At 43.5% G+C, this 16,329-nt stretch overlaps 2 protein-coding genes across 3 annotated transcripts in view; one reads left to right on the top strand and one right to left on the bottom strand.

The window, feature by feature from the left end:
* Traf6 (TNF receptor associated factor 6) overlaps positions 1-12,962 on the bottom strand; it is a 26,264-nt gene extending 13,302 nt beyond the window's left edge. Inside the window, exons 1-6 of one of the 2 annotated variants that reach the window (XM_076570138.1) lie at positions 12,826-12,962; positions 10,857-10,932; positions 9,426-9,601; positions 6,033-6,349; positions 1,785-1,935; positions 80-238 (exon numbers count right to left, since the gene is read on the bottom strand). In XM_076570138.1, coding sequence (XP_076426253.1) covers positions 80-238; positions 1,785-1,935; positions 6,033-6,328 — 606 coding nt within the window. In that variant the 5' untranslated portion in view covers positions 6,329-6,349; positions 9,426-9,601; positions 10,857-10,932; positions 12,826-12,962. The remainder of the gene's footprint in view (positions 1-79; positions 239-1,784; positions 1,936-6,032; positions 6,350-9,425; positions 9,602-10,856; positions 10,933-12,825) is intronic. The other variant, XM_006983927.4, reaches the window with a different exon arrangement.
* Positions 10,487-16,329, top strand: LOC143272639 (uncharacterized). Its single transcript, XM_076568413.1, has 3 exons — positions 10,487-10,533; positions 12,470-13,076; positions 16,056-16,329. The coding sequence occupies exons 1-3, from the start codon at positions 10,487-10,489 to the stop codon at positions 16,137-16,139; spliced, it is 738 nt and encodes a 245-aa protein (XP_076424528.1). The 3' UTR covers positions 16,140-16,329.

Genomic DNA, 16,329 nt, shown 5'->3' with positions numbered 1-16,329 from the left:
TTTTGTATTTACATTCTTATCCAATGCTGATGTCTTCAAATATATACTTTAAATGCAATGAACAAATCTAAGAACATACCTCTTTCTCTTCAAATGGCATGGACACAGCACAGTTTACACAAGAAACCAGTCTCCTGGGACAATCCTCGATAATGTGTATATTAAACTGGCACTTTTGGAAAGGACGTTGACATTGGGGACAATTCATAAGAGCAAATTCACAATGTGCTTGATGATCCTGTAATAAAGGAGAAATAGTTGGTGAGTATTTGAAAACTCTAAAAATGTTTTCTAAACATAATCTTTTCAGAATTCATTTTAACTGTCAATTTGATATAACACAAGTCACCTGAGAAGGGAGTCTCAATTGAGGGACTGCTCAAATCAGATTGGCCTCTGGGCATGTCTCTAGGGGACTGTTTGACTGTTAACTGATGTAGGAGGGCCCAGCCCACTGTGGGTGGCACCATTTCATGGACAGGTGGTCTTGGGCTGTGTAAGAAAGCTAGCTGAATAGGGGCCTATGAGCTACCCATCCAGTTGTGTTTCTCCAGTGATTCTGGCCTAATCTATACTTCTTCTGGCCTCTATGGGCACCCACACTCATGCTCGGGGACACGGGGACACACACACACACACACACACACACACACACACACACACACACACACACACACACACACGAGTAAATCTTTTTTTAAAAAACTCCAGTGAGCCCAGGGCTGACTTCCTCAGCAACAGACTACTACAGCCTTTCTTACCCAAAGCTTTTGGTCAGAGTGTATTAATACAGCAACAGAGACCAAATAAGAACAGTGACTAAAGACCACATTCTCTAGCCATACACAGCATGAAGGCCTTAATGAAGTCATTCAAACAATAATTTGTGATGTCAAGTTTATAAAAAGACTATGAAGTCTCAAGTTAATATTTCTAGTTAGAGAAGTTTTGGAAAGGAGTTAGATTTCCAGATTAGCAATTTATAGTTGTGTTAAAAGGGTCACTCCCACAAAAGGGGCTGAAGAGGTGGCTCGGTGGTTAAAAGTGAATGCTGCTCTTCACAAGGACCCAAATTCTGTTCTCAGCATCCACACTGTGCTGATAACAAATGCCTGTAACTCTGGGGAATCTAAGACTTCTTCTGGCCTCTATGGGCACCCACACTCATGCTCGGGGACACACAGACACACACAGACACACAGACACACAGACACACACACGAGTAAATCTTTTTTTAAAAAAACAGCAAAATAAAAGGGACAGACTTCAAATCTGCCCTAAACATTTAATTTCAAACAGGATATTACTCATATTTGATTTCTAGTAAAAAACAAAACACCAAAGAATTGATTTATTTTAATTAAAAAGGAAATGATCTGATTGCTTCAGTTAATTTCCAACAATATGAATATTTTATCTAGTGACTAATGCAATGTGCAATTTAGAAAAACAGAGAAAGGTACTGAGATGATGGCTGGAAGACACTTTTTTTCTTATTTCAAAACGAGAGAAATAAAGTTCTGGGAGTAAGATAACTTGCAATCATGGGGCTCTTCAACTGTTGGAACTGCAGATGTGTGATCTGAAAAACTCTAAAGAGTACAGACTTGTTTCATTGCTGGGACAAAGCCAAAGCAGGAAGACTAAAACATTTTCTAATTTTTGACATGTAATGATGGCAAGAATTTATTCACCAGTCCTGATCTGCTATAACGATGCACAGCTAACAGCGCAGTCATTATGCCGTAGAGGTGACATTGTGACACCAGCATCTTTCTGCATACCTCGAGATGTCTCAGTTCCATCTTCTCCGAACAGCCTTTATTTGGGCACTTTACCATCAGAGACAGAATCTCTCGCTTTGCGAAATTGTCAGGAAACAGTTGATTTTCCAGCAGTATTTCATTGTCAACTGGGCACTTGTGACCTGCATCCCTAAAAGAAGCAGGAACTCAAGAGTTAGTAAAGACTGACTGCAGCTCTCCTTATGAAATAACACATGATTATATGCACAGCAACACCAGAATGATAGTGTATTCGGAGTTTAGGAATTCACTTATGAAATGAATGTGAACTAGCACTGCACTATTTATCAAAGGCTAACAGGCTGTAGATTGGGGGATAGATTCCAGCTAGAAAATAAGCAAAACATTGAATAAAATTATAGTTTGGTTGGCATAAACATGAAGTGAAGGTCAGTTAGGAAAGAATTCTGGCAATCTGGCTGGCTGTGCTCTGTAGTACCTCTATAGTCTACCAGTATGTCAGACTCAGCTGCTTACAGTATTAGCAACACATTTTCTGTGTTATAAACAGAAGTTAAACCAGTTAGCAGTACCCTTCTGAGGCTTCCTGTAAGCTTTGAAATGAGGTCTATGATACGCCAGCTCCTGAGCAACAGAAGGATGATTTTGCTTGCACATCTTGGGTGAACTATAGTAGAACTAAAGGTCCTCTGTGATGGGCTTCCCAGTGTTCTACCTCTCCTCACCTTATGGTGGGAAAAAAATCATCTTCGGGAAACCTGGGAGTCTGCCATTCTCTTTGAAATTTTTGGTATGTTTCAAAAAAAATCTTTTTTTTTTTTTTGAAGTAAAATAAAAATAAGATATTTTTATTTTTAATTATGTGTATGTATCTGTGTAGGGGTACGTGTACACGAATGTAGGTGCTCATGGAGGCTAGAGGTATTGGATCGTATGGAGTTGTAGTTATAGGCAGTTATGGACTACCTGCTAGGGGGTTCTGGGAACCGAACCTGAGGCCTCTTCAGGAGCAGTAAATGCTCTTAACTATGAAGCTATCTCTCCAGCCATCCAGAGATGTGATAATGAAGTAGGCCACAGGAGCCTTAGTCAATCACTGTAACATTCCTTCAACACTACTTGCTTCTAGGACTGGACATGGTATCTGCCGTCAAACAGCACAGAACTAATCAAAATGAGACAGAGCTGATCTTTATGGGGTCTGTTTAAGATTACATAATGGATGCCAGGTATGGGATCTCTGTGAGTCCCACTTAGGGAGCTCTAGGACAGCCAGGACTACATACCTTGTCTCAAAAAAAAAAAAAAAAAATTACATAATTAACTGTCAGATACTTTAAAACACTGAAAGCCTCCCCCACCCACCCAATGGATTCTGTAACCTACAAGACTCACTCCACTGTCCAAACCCACCAAATCCATCACCTTCCCCCTGGCCAATGCCCCCCCCCCCCCCAATATCAGTAGCCCTTAGAGTCACAAGCACCACTGGCACCAGCTGGAAGAAGAGCAGACTCCCTGTCAACAACCCTCTCCAGCAACATCAGCAGACCCTAGAGAGGCACAAGCACCACTCACACCAGTTGGAAGAACAGGCACAGACACACTAGTTAGAAGAAAAGACTCCATTGGCACAGGCACAACCCACACCAGTAGGAAGAACAGACTCCATAGGCACAAGTAAAACCCACACCAGCCAGAAGAACTGGATAATACACTAGATCTAGGCACTCAACACCCCCCCCCCCCAAACCTCAACTGAGACAACCCTACTCTATCTGACAACCAGCTAATCACCTCATGGGAGGCTTTACCCTTTCTGAGGGGTGGATGGGGGGTGGTGGTGGTAGTGGTTGAAAGGAGGTGGGAGAGGGAATGGGAGGAGAGAAGGGAGGGGAAATATAATATATATGTAAACAAACAAACAAACAAACAAAAAAACCCCCAAAAACCCAAAACAAAACACAGAAAGTCAGGAACAAATCTTATAAAACATGCATATCTAAGCGAAAGAACTTTACAAAGTAAATCTAAAACTATTACCCCCAGTTTTAGAAAATCTAAAAGAAAATGAATTAGACCAAGATCCACTTTGATTTCTTGAATAATAGTCAATGAAGAATTTACAGCAGTTCCTTTTAAAAGAAGAGTAAAGCCATGGTATTCTGCCATTTCTAGCTTTGAGGGAAATGGGACTAAAGCCTCAGATTTTCTTTTGTGGGATTTCTTTCTCTTATCACTATCTTACTTCAAAATATTTTGCAACAAAGATTAGCTAGCTACCTTCTTGGACACTTGATAAAACAGTGTATATTTCTACCTATAAGAAATCAGCATGTCACATGTGCTACCATTTTATCTAATTATAATATATTAAAACATGGACAGGAGGGTGAGCCTTAAACATTGATTTGCTGTGGTCTAAACCAGAGGCCCTAGGGGACACTGTGGCCTCACGGGCTGGGCTGAAGGTGATACTATTAGCATCCAGTGGACACGCAGCAGGCATGAAGCTCAGGTTCTAACAGGAGAAGACATCCTGCCTTAATAAAGAATCATCTGGCCTAAAATATCATCAACAGTGCCACGGGTAGGAAACAAACACACAGAGAAACAACAAACACATAACCCTATACTCTATCCTCTACAGTTCTTACTGATTCAATGCCAGGCAACACAGTTCCCCTCAAATTGAAGAGATGTGCTGCTCCCTTGTGATTCAAGCTCCAGGTAATATGGTCACCTTAATTTCAAGTTTTATTGAAACGTTGGCACAGAAATTGAGAGATAAGAATTCCTAGACCATTGAGTATCCCAAGATGGCTTTAGTCTACTTAGGAATCCTTACAGTTTGGTTCCTAATGCAGCAATGTTCAGAACAGAGCTTTGGAGAAGTGAAGCTTTGGAACTCAACCAGGGCTCTGACCTCCTCAGTGGATTAATCCATTTGTGGGTTCATAGTCTGTTGGTCAGTGTGAAAGGTAATGGAAACCCAGGAGATGGGACCTAGCTGAACTGAATGAGGATCTTTTTCTCTTATATATTTTAGTCCAGTTACAACATTCACATACCAAGTGCCTACTGTGGGAAAGGCACTATTCCTGTAACTAAAGAAAACTGATTTAACATCTCAGTCTCAAAGAGCTACTTTCGAGTGCTGTATATAGGCAGAGAAAAAAATCGTACAGATTATCAGTTATTTAAGGACAAAAGTGCTGGGGAGAAAAATCAAAGCCTAGCCTGGTAAGGAAGATCTGGAGTGTAGGAAAGCACTTGTGGCTTGCTGTGCAACAGAGTAGCCAGGACACCTAGAAGTGTGTTCCAGTTCAACAAGGCAGGCACACGCCTGGCATTTACAAGCAGCAGCACGAAGAAGGAGTGGAAGGAGAGTGAGCACTTGGAGAGGGCAGAAAATGAATCATATTATTCCCAGATAGCTCGTGCAGTATGTTCTGAGCCAAGGGAGACATCATGTGACTTATATGGCAGGGCTTGCTGTAATGAGACTGAGTGAGGACAAGGCTAGGAGGAGAAAGGCCTGTTAGAGCTGACGTCAAGCAATGTATTCATGTATGGCTGGTTGTGTGAAGGGTACAGTACCAGTGGGGGCAGAAAGAAGAGACTGGATTACAGAAATGCTGGTCATTTTACAGCTGCTCAGACAGGAGACAACAGAATTTACCACAGCTAGTATCAGAATATATAATCACTCCCAGAATCAGCGTTACTCATCTGTTGGATTTACCATATTCTAGTAGGATAACTCAAGGCAAATTAAAAATACTATTGTCATGAAACATAGAATCCTCTCCTAGTCTGCTTTAGAACTGCCTGAGGCAAAAGTAGCTATTTACTTTCCAGTTTACCTGAGGCAAAGGATGGGAAAACACAGACGCCTCCTTTCAAACTGCAGTACAAACTGGGATGGGACCCTAAGTACCTCATTTTTCTATTCATTCTTCTTTTTTCCTGAGCAGTTTTTTCTGTCTGCCTATTTTTGGGATGACCTGTTTCTTTTCTTTTCTTTCTTTCTTTCTTTTTCTTTTTTTTTTTTTTTTTGAGACGTTTCTCTGTGCAGTCCTGGCTGTCCTGGAACTTGTGTAGTAGACCAGGCTGGCCTTGAACTCAGAGATCCATCCACCCGCCTCTGCCTCCCAGGTGCTGGGATTAAAGGCATGTGCCACCACCACCCTAGGGATGGCTTGTTTACAACACGCTTTTTGTATTTGGTTGTTACAGGCGTCGTTCTTTCTTAAAATCAAATACCTTATGGATTTGATGATGCAGGCTTTGCAGAACCTGTGGCCACATGGTGTTTGCACGGCTTCTCGTAAGGCCATCAGGCAGATGGGGCACTCGTACTTGCTCTCCAGAGGGGGGTCGAACTCCACATCGTAGCCCTGGACCTCTTCCAGGAAGGAGCTGGAGAGGGTCCCCGTGCTGGCAGACCCACCCACACTGTCGTCTTTCATGGCGGCGCTGCAGGAGGAGGCCATGGCAGCACAGCAGTCACTCGAGGACTGGCTGGACCCACAGCTGTGTTCACAGTTTAACAGACTCATAGTAGCTTTCTATCAGTCAGCCTACAACAGAGCAAGAAGGGAAACAACAGCAACAAGGCTTTTAGCATGCAAACATAGTTTACCTGTACTAGTCACCTAGTAGTGCACACATACTGTTTCAGTTTGTTTCATGTGACTAACATTTCATGGGAAGTTATCTGAGTCCCTCCTTCAAATGTTTGTGAGTCACCTATGCCAAACACAGAGACCAGACAGATCCTCTACGGAAAGTGCCTGGTCTAATGCAGTGACGATGACCAAGGTTAAAAGAGGAAAGCGCTTCAGTTCAACAGCCCATCATCTGTTCAGTGTCTGAGGTCGGGAATTCAGTGTTCACTGTCATGCCCTGCACACAGCACAAGAGTTCTGCATATAACAGTAGATGCTCACTAAACACTACTGAGGAGGTTGTCATGTCATTAAGGGTCCAGTGGGTATTCTCAGCTGAAGAGAACAGTACAGCCAGCAGGGAACCAAGTGATCACACGCCACCAGTACTGGGTGTGTGTATGATCTGGGGCAAGTAAGCAGAACCACTCAGAACCACTCAGAACTTCGTTTCTTCTGATCTAAAATTCCATGTAGATTTCTAAATGCTCAGTGTGGCAATTTCTATTATATAGAAAGAATGGAATTTAAAAGTATATATTTATCTCCTTCTGCCTTCCGCCAGATCAGATGACCATGTTTCACTACTAATGACTGGAAAAACATGTGAGCTTTCTTTGCCTATGGAAAACTATTGTACTAGCAGACATGCCTTCAAATTCTACACTGTTACATTACGGACACGAGACGTGAACGTTTAACAGCAACTTATAATATCTACAACCAGCCATGTCTTTAGCTTAATTATCCTTGAGGAAACTTCCTAATGTAAACTATAATTCTAGAAGCAGATGCAAACCTCCAATCAGCAGAGCAGACAATAGCCCTCATGTCTGTCTACATAAAAATTGTCTGCCAGTCTGCCGAACGGAGGACTAAGCAGTAGCTACCATGTCCCTGAAGCGGCTCAGTGGGTGAAGGTGCTTGCCTCTAAAGCTGACCAGCCGAGTTTAAGCCCTGGAACCTATAAACTGTCCTAAGACCTCCACACGTGCCACCCACACTCCTCTCATACAGCAGCACCCAGATGTATTAAACAGCAATAAAACCTGTAACAACAGCAACAATAAAAGAAAGAAGTTCTCAGTTGGGTCTAGTGGGGGCAGGTCTGTAATCTTAACTACTAGGGAAGCTGAGGCAGGAGGAGGATGAATTCTCAATGAGCCTAGACAACTTAGTGAGACCCGCTTTAAAACGGTCAAAAGAGGGCTGGGAAACAGCCCAGTGGCAGAGGACTTGCCTGGCATGTGAGGCTCTAAGCTCAATCCCCTGAACTGGAAATACAGATGGGTGTTCACTATCTTTTCACCCCCAGGTACAAACACCTTTCGTGAGATGCACCTCACGCCTTCCAGTCACTGTCTGACAGGCACCTACAAAGAAGCAGGAGGCCTAGAGGATGGCTCAGAGGTGAAGAGCTCCTGCTCTTCCAGGGGATCTGAGCTGCGGTCCTTCTCCCATGTTGGATGGCTAAGCCCCCCTGTAAGTCTGGCTCCAGGGGATCTGGCCTCTCTAAAAAGAAAATAAATCTTAGAAAACAGAACAAAAAACCAAAGCCTAGAAGTGGCAGAGCTCTTGTTGTAAGGGCAGGACCGTGACCGTACTGCAGGGTAGTGCCCAGGGCCGGGCCGGACCGTCTGCAGCTAGGCCCTCCTCAGTCACTTGGTCATGACTTGTGTGAAGCGGATAATCTTACGCTTCAGTTTCCTCTCTCATTAGCCAGAGGTTCCATCTGAGAGTTCTTGCAAGGATTGCATGTGCTAATATGCATTCAACACTGAGAGCTGCATCTGGCAGTCAGAACAAGTGATTATTTCATATAGTTTTATACAGCGTTGTCTTCACTTATTAGAGCGAAACCATGCAGCTTAAAAAGGTCAACTTGCCTAAGACCACCAATTAAGCAACAGAGTGGGACCAAACCCCAAAGTCTACCTGATGCCGGAACCTAGATCCTCCTGCACTACATTATGTTTACCTGTGTTTTGACAAAATAAAAAGATTTATTTCTTTTTAAGTGCTGTCTAGCATTATTACATTGAGTTGATATAACTCCAAAAATTCACCTGAGACCTCATACGTTTACTTTACTTTTGATATAATTTTGAAAGACTTCATACCATTTTTGATGTAATTTTGAAAAGTTGAAATTACCTCCCACAGCCTTGCCATTTCTAATGTGAACTCCTAGGAAAGGCTCGTTCTGACTGGAAGACATAAGGAATAAGAGGCAGTGGCACACGGTAGAACTAGGCATGCACGCCTTTCTTCAAAGATGAGTAAGACCTCTTTTAGTGCCTTCTTATTTGAGGACAAATGACAGCTATGCCACACCACGGGCCATGTTCTTTGTCATGTTCCTTCTCACACATAATCCTGCATCTACTTCTTTAGTTGTGTTTCTAAGGGTAGAACTGTTGGGTGAAAGGACATGCTATTTTTAAATTTTTCTGATACATGATGTTGCTTACCCAATATATATCAAAGGCTTTCTAGTCTCCATTCCCGCACAGTGTATACAAGACTGTCCATTTTATGTATCCTTGATAATAAACTCTTACAATTTTTAGTTGTTTTGTCTTGCTTTGCTTAGTAAAGTCATTTCTGAGACACGGATATTTGTTACTGCGCTGTACAGCACATATCAAAGTGCTAGCCATGTGGCAAACATGAGTCTTCCCTTCCTCCCAAATGTTTGGTTTAAAATTCTATGAGCTATGGATAGTCTCTATACTGCTTCCTTGCTGTCCAGTTCAAGATTTGAACATCATCTGATTTAAAGAGATCTTTTACAAACCACATGTTCCTAGGAAAACATGCTTGAGGGTAACAACTCCTTAAAAGGATGTCCACTGAAGGAGTGCATTGTAAGTGCACTCTTAAAAACCTACACAAGCATCTGTGGACAAAGGAGAGGCAAGAACGTAAGGAAGGCGTGAAGATGACCACTGTCTTCTGGGAATGACATGGCCACTGCAGCCATTATTACCTGCTCAAGATCCCTCCTTAGGAGCTGTTAAGACGGCTCAGCAGTTAAGAACAAGTGCAGTTCTTCCAGAAGACCCAAGTTCAGGCCCCAGCATCCATATCAGAAGTCTCACAACCACTTATATCTCCAGCTCCTGGGGATCTGATACCTTCTTCTGGCTTCTGTGGGCTACACACCTGAGACAGACAGACACACACACAGACATAAATAAAGTAATTAATTAATTAAAAAGATAAAGATCCCCCTGAACGCTGTCAAGGTGGGGGAAGCACCACCCTTCTCTGAGGTCCAACTTGCAGTTAAAGGTTGCTGGAGGAGACATTTTCTGCAGTAGCGTAGTCACTGTTAAGCTACCCATGCTCCTGAGGGCAGCCCTAACTAAATTCATTAGTTTATCAAATATGTACATACATACATATCAGCTCGTAGGGTATAAAACACAGGGGTGTTACTAGAAAAAAAAACCTGATCAATATCAAGTTGCTTTCATTACTTCCCATGCTTTAAGAACATAGAAGCTCTATGTCTTCCAAATACTCTTCAGCTAATAACCTTGAAAGTCTATGGGTGTGTGCGCGAGCATTGTGCGTGTGTGCGTTTAATATACTGCAATATTTTAACACTGTATAGTAATTAGACTGCAATTTAATTAATATCAGGGAAATTTAGCTAAAACATGCATATTTGAGTACCATTTAGTATTTTTATGTTTACTTTCTCTGAGGCAAGTTAAAATATCTTTCCCTTTACTTTTACATGTTGCAATGACTTAGGTAAAAAAGCTGCATCTCTCATTTCCCTACAGTGAATAGCTGTCTTAATGAACATTTAAAGAAGAAGGAGAAGAACCAGCTACAGAGGTGAGGACATCACGTGGATGTGTATAAAAACACTGTGCTCTGGGGAGTCCTTTCAAGAGCTGCTACAAAATCCGACTCCAGACTCAAGAAAATAAGTTACGCTTTGGTATCTTAGTATCTCTTTTTTTACTTATTTGGGCAACTTTCTCCATGAATAGAGAGGGCAGAATGAAATTCAAGTAATCCTTTGTCTTGTACTTCATGACTGCAATGCTGTTTGTTGCCGAGAATCTAGTTAGGCCGCAGAGGTAACCATTACCAACTTATCTTGACTACACAGAGAGTGTAATTGTAAGCAATGAAATTTACCTTATCAGAAATCATGGCTTGTATCTACTAATCTGTATCTAGGTGTATATTATAATTCAAAGGCAAAGAAGTTAGATGCCTTACGTGAAGGGTAGGGTGACCCACAAAAACAGATGCTATGCTAGGAAATGTAGATGTCTTGAAAGCACACATTTTATGTTAGCTGGAGTGCATATACAAGTAAACATGTATTTCATAAATCAAAACCACATAAAATAAATACTGACAAATTATCTTTAATTCTCTCCTACAAGGGGCTCACCTGGTGGGATTCACCAGGTGGAAGGAGAGCAGTGACTTGTCCTGTGACTTCCACACACGAGCTTAGGCATGAAGGCCTACATAACACACAGTGGAATACACTAAAAATTTACGTAAAAAGCAAAACTCAAATTTTTCTACTACAGCAACTGTGTGCCAAGACCTTAAAAACCCATTCTTGCTAGGTGGTGGTGGTGGTGGTGGCATACACCTTTAACCCCAGCACTTGGAAGGCAGAGGCAGGTGGATCTCTGTGAGTTCCAGGCCAGCCTGGTCTACAGCGTGAGTTCCAGGACAGCCAGAGCTGTTATTCAGAGAAACCCTGTCTTGAAAAACAACAAAACAACAACAATAAAACAAACCCATTCTTAAAATGCAAAGCCCTGCAAATGGTTAAGAAATGCTACAAAAATACTTGATGGATGTAATTTAGTTTTGAACCCAAATTCAAGGTGCTTTTGCTTACTCAGGGATTGTTTGCTCCTCCAAAAGCCATATACTTTCGACATTCTCTCTCTCTCTCTCTCTCTCTCTCTCTCTCTCTCTCTCTCTCTCTCTCTCTCTCGTTTTTTTTTTTTTTTTTTTTGGTTTTTCGAGACAGGGTTTCTCTGTGTAGCTTTGGGCCTTTCCTGGGACTCACTTGGTAGCCCAGGGTGGCCTCGAACTCACAGAGATCCGCCTGGCTCTGCCTCCCGAGTGCTGGGATTAAAGGCGTGCGCCACCACCGCCCGGCCGACAATCTCTTATACAAGCCAAGTGACCAAAATTTATTAGCAGCAGAATTTATTACCACAGACATACTAGGCTGTAATTCTGAAATAGTATATATACAGTGCATCAAGGCTGAAACTCAGATCTGATTCTTTTTTTTTTTTTTTTTTTTTTTACTATATCTTTGATGAAACTGTAATAGTGCCCACCATCTGCTGTTCCTGTATGAACAGATCTGATTCTTGTTTGCATCATGTGGACAACCACTGCCCCAAACACTTTCCTTGAACCACATAACGCCAAACCATCTACATACACTCCACCCTCCACCTCAAAAACCAAAAAAAAAAAAAAAAAAAGCTCCTTTACCAGCGGGCATCATCAAAGGAGGTGTGAAACGCCAGCAGCTCAAGTCACAAAGTCTACACTTCTAGACCTGGGTAGCAGGCTAGGCACCTGCGCTCGGAGAAACGAGCGAATCCTATACATCCAAGCTTTAGGTGCTTTCTGTTCACAGCCGAGACAGTCTGAGTCTCAGCTGGAGTTCCCCTGAAGCCAAATACTAGGAAGAGCTTTATCGAGACAGCGTCTGGAACAATCGTGCAGGGGTGGGGAGGGAACATTGGTGTCATCGGACATTTTTTTTTTTTTTAAACTTACTGCTTAGGACCTCTATCGAATTTAACAGGGAACCCAAAAAGTTTTTCCCCCCGGCACTCTGGAAGTTTGAAGGTTTTTTGTTTTTTGTTTTTTCCCTTTTTCATTTAAGCTAGAAGGGACGGGAAAACCCAGCGGGCGATTTCCTTCCAGGGGCAGGGGAAAACACGAGGATGAGCAGGGCTGAGGAAGTGGGATGCTGTGAGCCTGGAGGCCACGGGACGCCGGGAAAGGCTCCCCGACCAGGGGCGGGTCCAGGGCTGTGGGGCGACAGCGGCCCGGCCCGGAGACGTGCAGCCCCGGGGAGGGGACGGAGGGCGTCCCGGGCCCGGGGGAGGGCAGCGGGCGCGACCTGCACCTGTTAGACGCGGAGCCGGAGGGCGGAGGCGACTGCGTGCGGACACAGGGGGGTCCCGGGGCCACCCAGCCTGGAGGGGGCAGGGGGCGGAGTCCCGGACCCGGGGGAGGACGTGGGAACGGCGACTCCGGTCTGCGGGAGGCGAGGGCCCGCGGCGACGACACGTCCCTGTCCCGCGGGGAGCCGGGGGTGACTCTCCCGGGCCCACGGCCGCCGGAACCCAAGTTCGAAGCCGCTCACTCACCGTTCGCACACGCAGAGACGCCACAGCCGACCCGGAAGGCTCCCCCGGGCCACACCGCGTCGCCAACACACGGGGCGCTCCAGGACCAAGTGACTCCGACGCCAAACGCCTGGTTCGAGGGCAGCGTCCGCTGCGTCCGCCGACGGCCGGAGCCTCAGCCCCAGCGGCGACAGCCGCTGCTTCCGCCTTCTCAGCTAGACAGGAGCAGAGAGAGGAGGGGGAGCGCGTCCCGAGACAGAGCGGCCCTGCGGGTGAGGGCGCCCCCTGGCCGTGGTCCTCCACGCTGCAGCTGTCAGCCCCGGGGTCGGCCTCGTAATGTGCAATTCTGAATCGACTGCACTCTGTGTGTGTGTGTGTGTGTGTGTGTGTGTGTGTGTGTGTGTGTGTGTGTGTGTGTGTGTGTGTGTGTGTGTGTGTGTGTGTGTGTGTGTGTGTGTGTGTGTGTGTCTACAGGAGACAACTGATGGTGATGGGGACATCCGTAGCTTTGATAGCAGCAATCCCAAATTATATTTTCTTAGATTTTTTAAAATTCCTCCCCTACTCCTCCTTTCTTGCAAAGAAGTTTTCTCAATAGGTTAGAACCCTACATTAATCAGGTAGTCCTTCTTCTCATGAGTGCAAGAGAGTCATCTCATGCATGAAACATTTCTTCACAATTGGTATGATTTGCACTAGCCTGTTCTTTGGCACTGTCACGGGAAAGCTATTTTGAATTCCCAGTTTAACTGGATGCAAATATCTATGGATTATTAACAGCCACAACTGCAATAGATGCCCTAAAGATTTTCACCCTTCTGCAAATTTGATTCATCTTCTCCACTTGATGGGGAAGGTATTACTGAGTCACATGTGTGTATCCTGAAACTAGAATGTGCTTTCAAAACCAGTTTTTCCCTCTTTATAAACCTTGTGACTTTAGATCAGGTTACTTAATCTATACTTGCTTCAACCCTCTCATCTCACATTAATTTGCATATTAGTAAGGTTGCTAGGTAAAGTAAGTAAATACATGTAAATAAATGGTTTAAAGTTATCTAGCAAATAATATGTGCAATAAATACAACACTACATGTCCATTTTTGCTGACATTTTAACAAAATGATTCTTTCCAACATAAGAATCTGTCACTACTCAGATGCAGAGTTCCCCCTTTAAAAAGTACCTTGAAATATTTAAGACATAAAAAGTACAAAGAAATATACACAAGCATCTGGCAAATCATACCATGTAAGAAGTAAAAGTAAGCCAGCTGAATTGCTACATGTTGCACATCCTTCTCCATTAGCTGCCTCTTCAATTCATATAAATAAGCTCCTGTGGGATGGAAAAGAGATCATTCTACACAATCAAGAGATGGGAAAGGGCCAGTGAGATGGCCCAGTGGGTAGAGGAGCATGCCTTTAACCCCGATTGAGTCAGAACTCCAGAACCTACATTTTAGAAGAGAACCAATTCCCAAAAGTTATCCTCTGAACTGCACATGCACACAAGGCTATGAACATGCACATGTATACACTCACACACTTAAAAAAGAGAGGGAGAAAGAAAGAGCAAGGGCATCAGATTTCCTTCATTTATTAGTGTGAGCTCTGGGCTCATTACTTATCAAGCTTCTACTTCCTAAACCATAGAAAAGGGAATGATGTCTACATTACCAGGTCTGTTGTGAAGGTGAACTCATAAAAAATGAACATGAGAGAACATAGCGAGAGGCTTTCAAAAGATCAGATGTTTTATGTTTATGCCTTCACACAGTTATTCTAAGTATTCTTGAGGGACCTCAGAATAGTTTCCTATTTCTACAAATCCTATACATACTTTACTACTTTTTATATGTAGAGAGTCTTGGGCTGACCTGTGCCCTGGGCATAGGAAACTTACACATCTCTGTCTGCTTACAGTCAAGTGGGGCCATGAGAAAGGGCTCATGAGCTGTGACAGAGAAGGATGCTTGTCATTTGACGCTAACACATTTGAGTTCTCTGTTGCCTATTAGTCCCTTTTAGTTCCTTTTGTATAGCTGTGGCCAAAATACATGTCAGAAGGAACTGAAGCACGAAAAATTTTATCTTAGCTCCCAGTTTCAAACATATAAGTCCATGGCGAGGAGTAAGTGACAGAGCAGAGGATGAGCAGCTCATGGTACAGAAGACAGGAAGCAGAGGGAGGGAAAAGGAGGGAGAAGAAGAAGAAAAGGCCAGTGCAAGACACTGACCTTAAGGTCGTGCCTCCCAGCCCCATGCATGAGCTACCTTCTCCATCCAGTCACACCTTCCAGAGTACTACCCCCTCCCAGTAGTTTATTGAGATTCTAGTTAATGGCGTCTTTACCGACCTCCTAAGTATTTCTCAATCAAGTTGACAGTCATGATTAACCAACACAACCCTAGAGGCCATGAAGTATCTTCCAGAAGGAAGAGGTGAATCCTTGTTTTTGTGGAGGAGTGTCACCTTGGAAAGTCAGTCCCTACTTTGGATTTACACGAGCAGTTCTTTTGTTTTAAGCTGTTGAGATGTAGCTGCTTTCTGAAGTATAATGCAGCCCACTGTTGTAGAATATTATTTTAAGGTGTGCTACTTTTGTTTATGTTGCATGTGTTTAACTCTGTGAAGCTGTTACTTTCTGTACCTGTGTAAAACACCTGATGGTCTAATAAAGAACTGAACGGCCAATAGCAAGGCAGGAGAAAGGATAGGTGGGGCTGGCAGGCAGAGAGAATAAATCGAAGGAGAAATCTGGGAGGAGGAGAAGGAGGAGGACATTAGGGGCCAGCCACCCAGCTACACAACCAGCAACGGAGTAAGAAAGAAAGGTTTACAGAAATAGAGAAAGGTAAAAGTCCAGAGGCAAAAGACAGATAGATTAGTTTAAGTTAAGAAAAGTTGGCAAGAAACAAGCCAAGCTAAGGCTGGGCATTCATAATTAGGAATAAGCCTCCGAAACAAACAAACAAACAAACAAAGAACCAAACCAAAAAAAAAAAAAAAAAGAATAAGCCTCTGTGTGTGATTTATTGGGGAACTGGGTGGCAGGCCCCCCCAAAAGAGCAGAAACAAACAACAACAGCCCACTTAAGATACATTTCCTTCTTAGTCTTTCTTCTGATAGGAGCAACAGAACACCAAAGTTGTACTTCTGGCTTGGCTTCTCAGTAAAACTGGATCCTCATCGGGTGGCCTTATCTATCACATTTGAATGAAATCCACCTTGTCTTTTTTTCTCATAGACGAAGTGGTTTCAGATGAGACATGTGAAGACACTGCCGACTGGCAAGTCCTGCACAGACAGAGGAGTCAGATGTGCTGACTAGCAGGTTCCTGGTGTTTACAGCAATCCCCGTGCCCAGGTTCTCTAAGGTGCTGCTAGCTGAAAACGCCTTGTTTGATTGTCCTACAGATAAACTGACTGTGTACAAAAGTATAGTCACAATAACATATCTAGATTTTTTTTTTTTGCATTCTTTAAAAAAAAATGACATGAGGAGATGCTGATGAGGTGGT

Source organism: Peromyscus maniculatus, chromosome 4 (assembly GCF_049852395.1).
Source record: "Peromyscus maniculatus bairdii isolate BWxNUB_F1_BW_parent chromosome 4, HU_Pman_BW_mat_3.1, whole genome shotgun sequence".
Lineage (NCBI taxonomy): Eukaryota > Metazoa > Chordata > Mammalia > Rodentia > Cricetidae > Peromyscus > Peromyscus maniculatus.
The sequence above is the reverse complement of the archived record's forward strand: the minus strand, read 5'-3'. Positions and strand labels throughout refer to the sequence as shown.

Bases quoted from the DNA above. Each gene is read 5' to 3' on its own strand.
- LOC143272639 (XM_076568413.1), top strand. From the start codon at position 10,487: ATGACTGCAATGCTGTTTGTTGCCGAGAATCTAGTTAGGCCGCAGAG. The intron at 10,534-12,469 runs GTAACCATTACC...CTCCCCGACCAG, and splicing joins AATCTAGTTAGGCCGCAGAG to GGGCGGGTCCAGGGCTGTGG. The intron at 13,077-16,055 runs GTGAGGGCGCCC...TTTTTCTCATAG, and splicing joins GAGACAGAGCGGCCCTGCGG to ACGAAGTGGTTTCAGATGAG.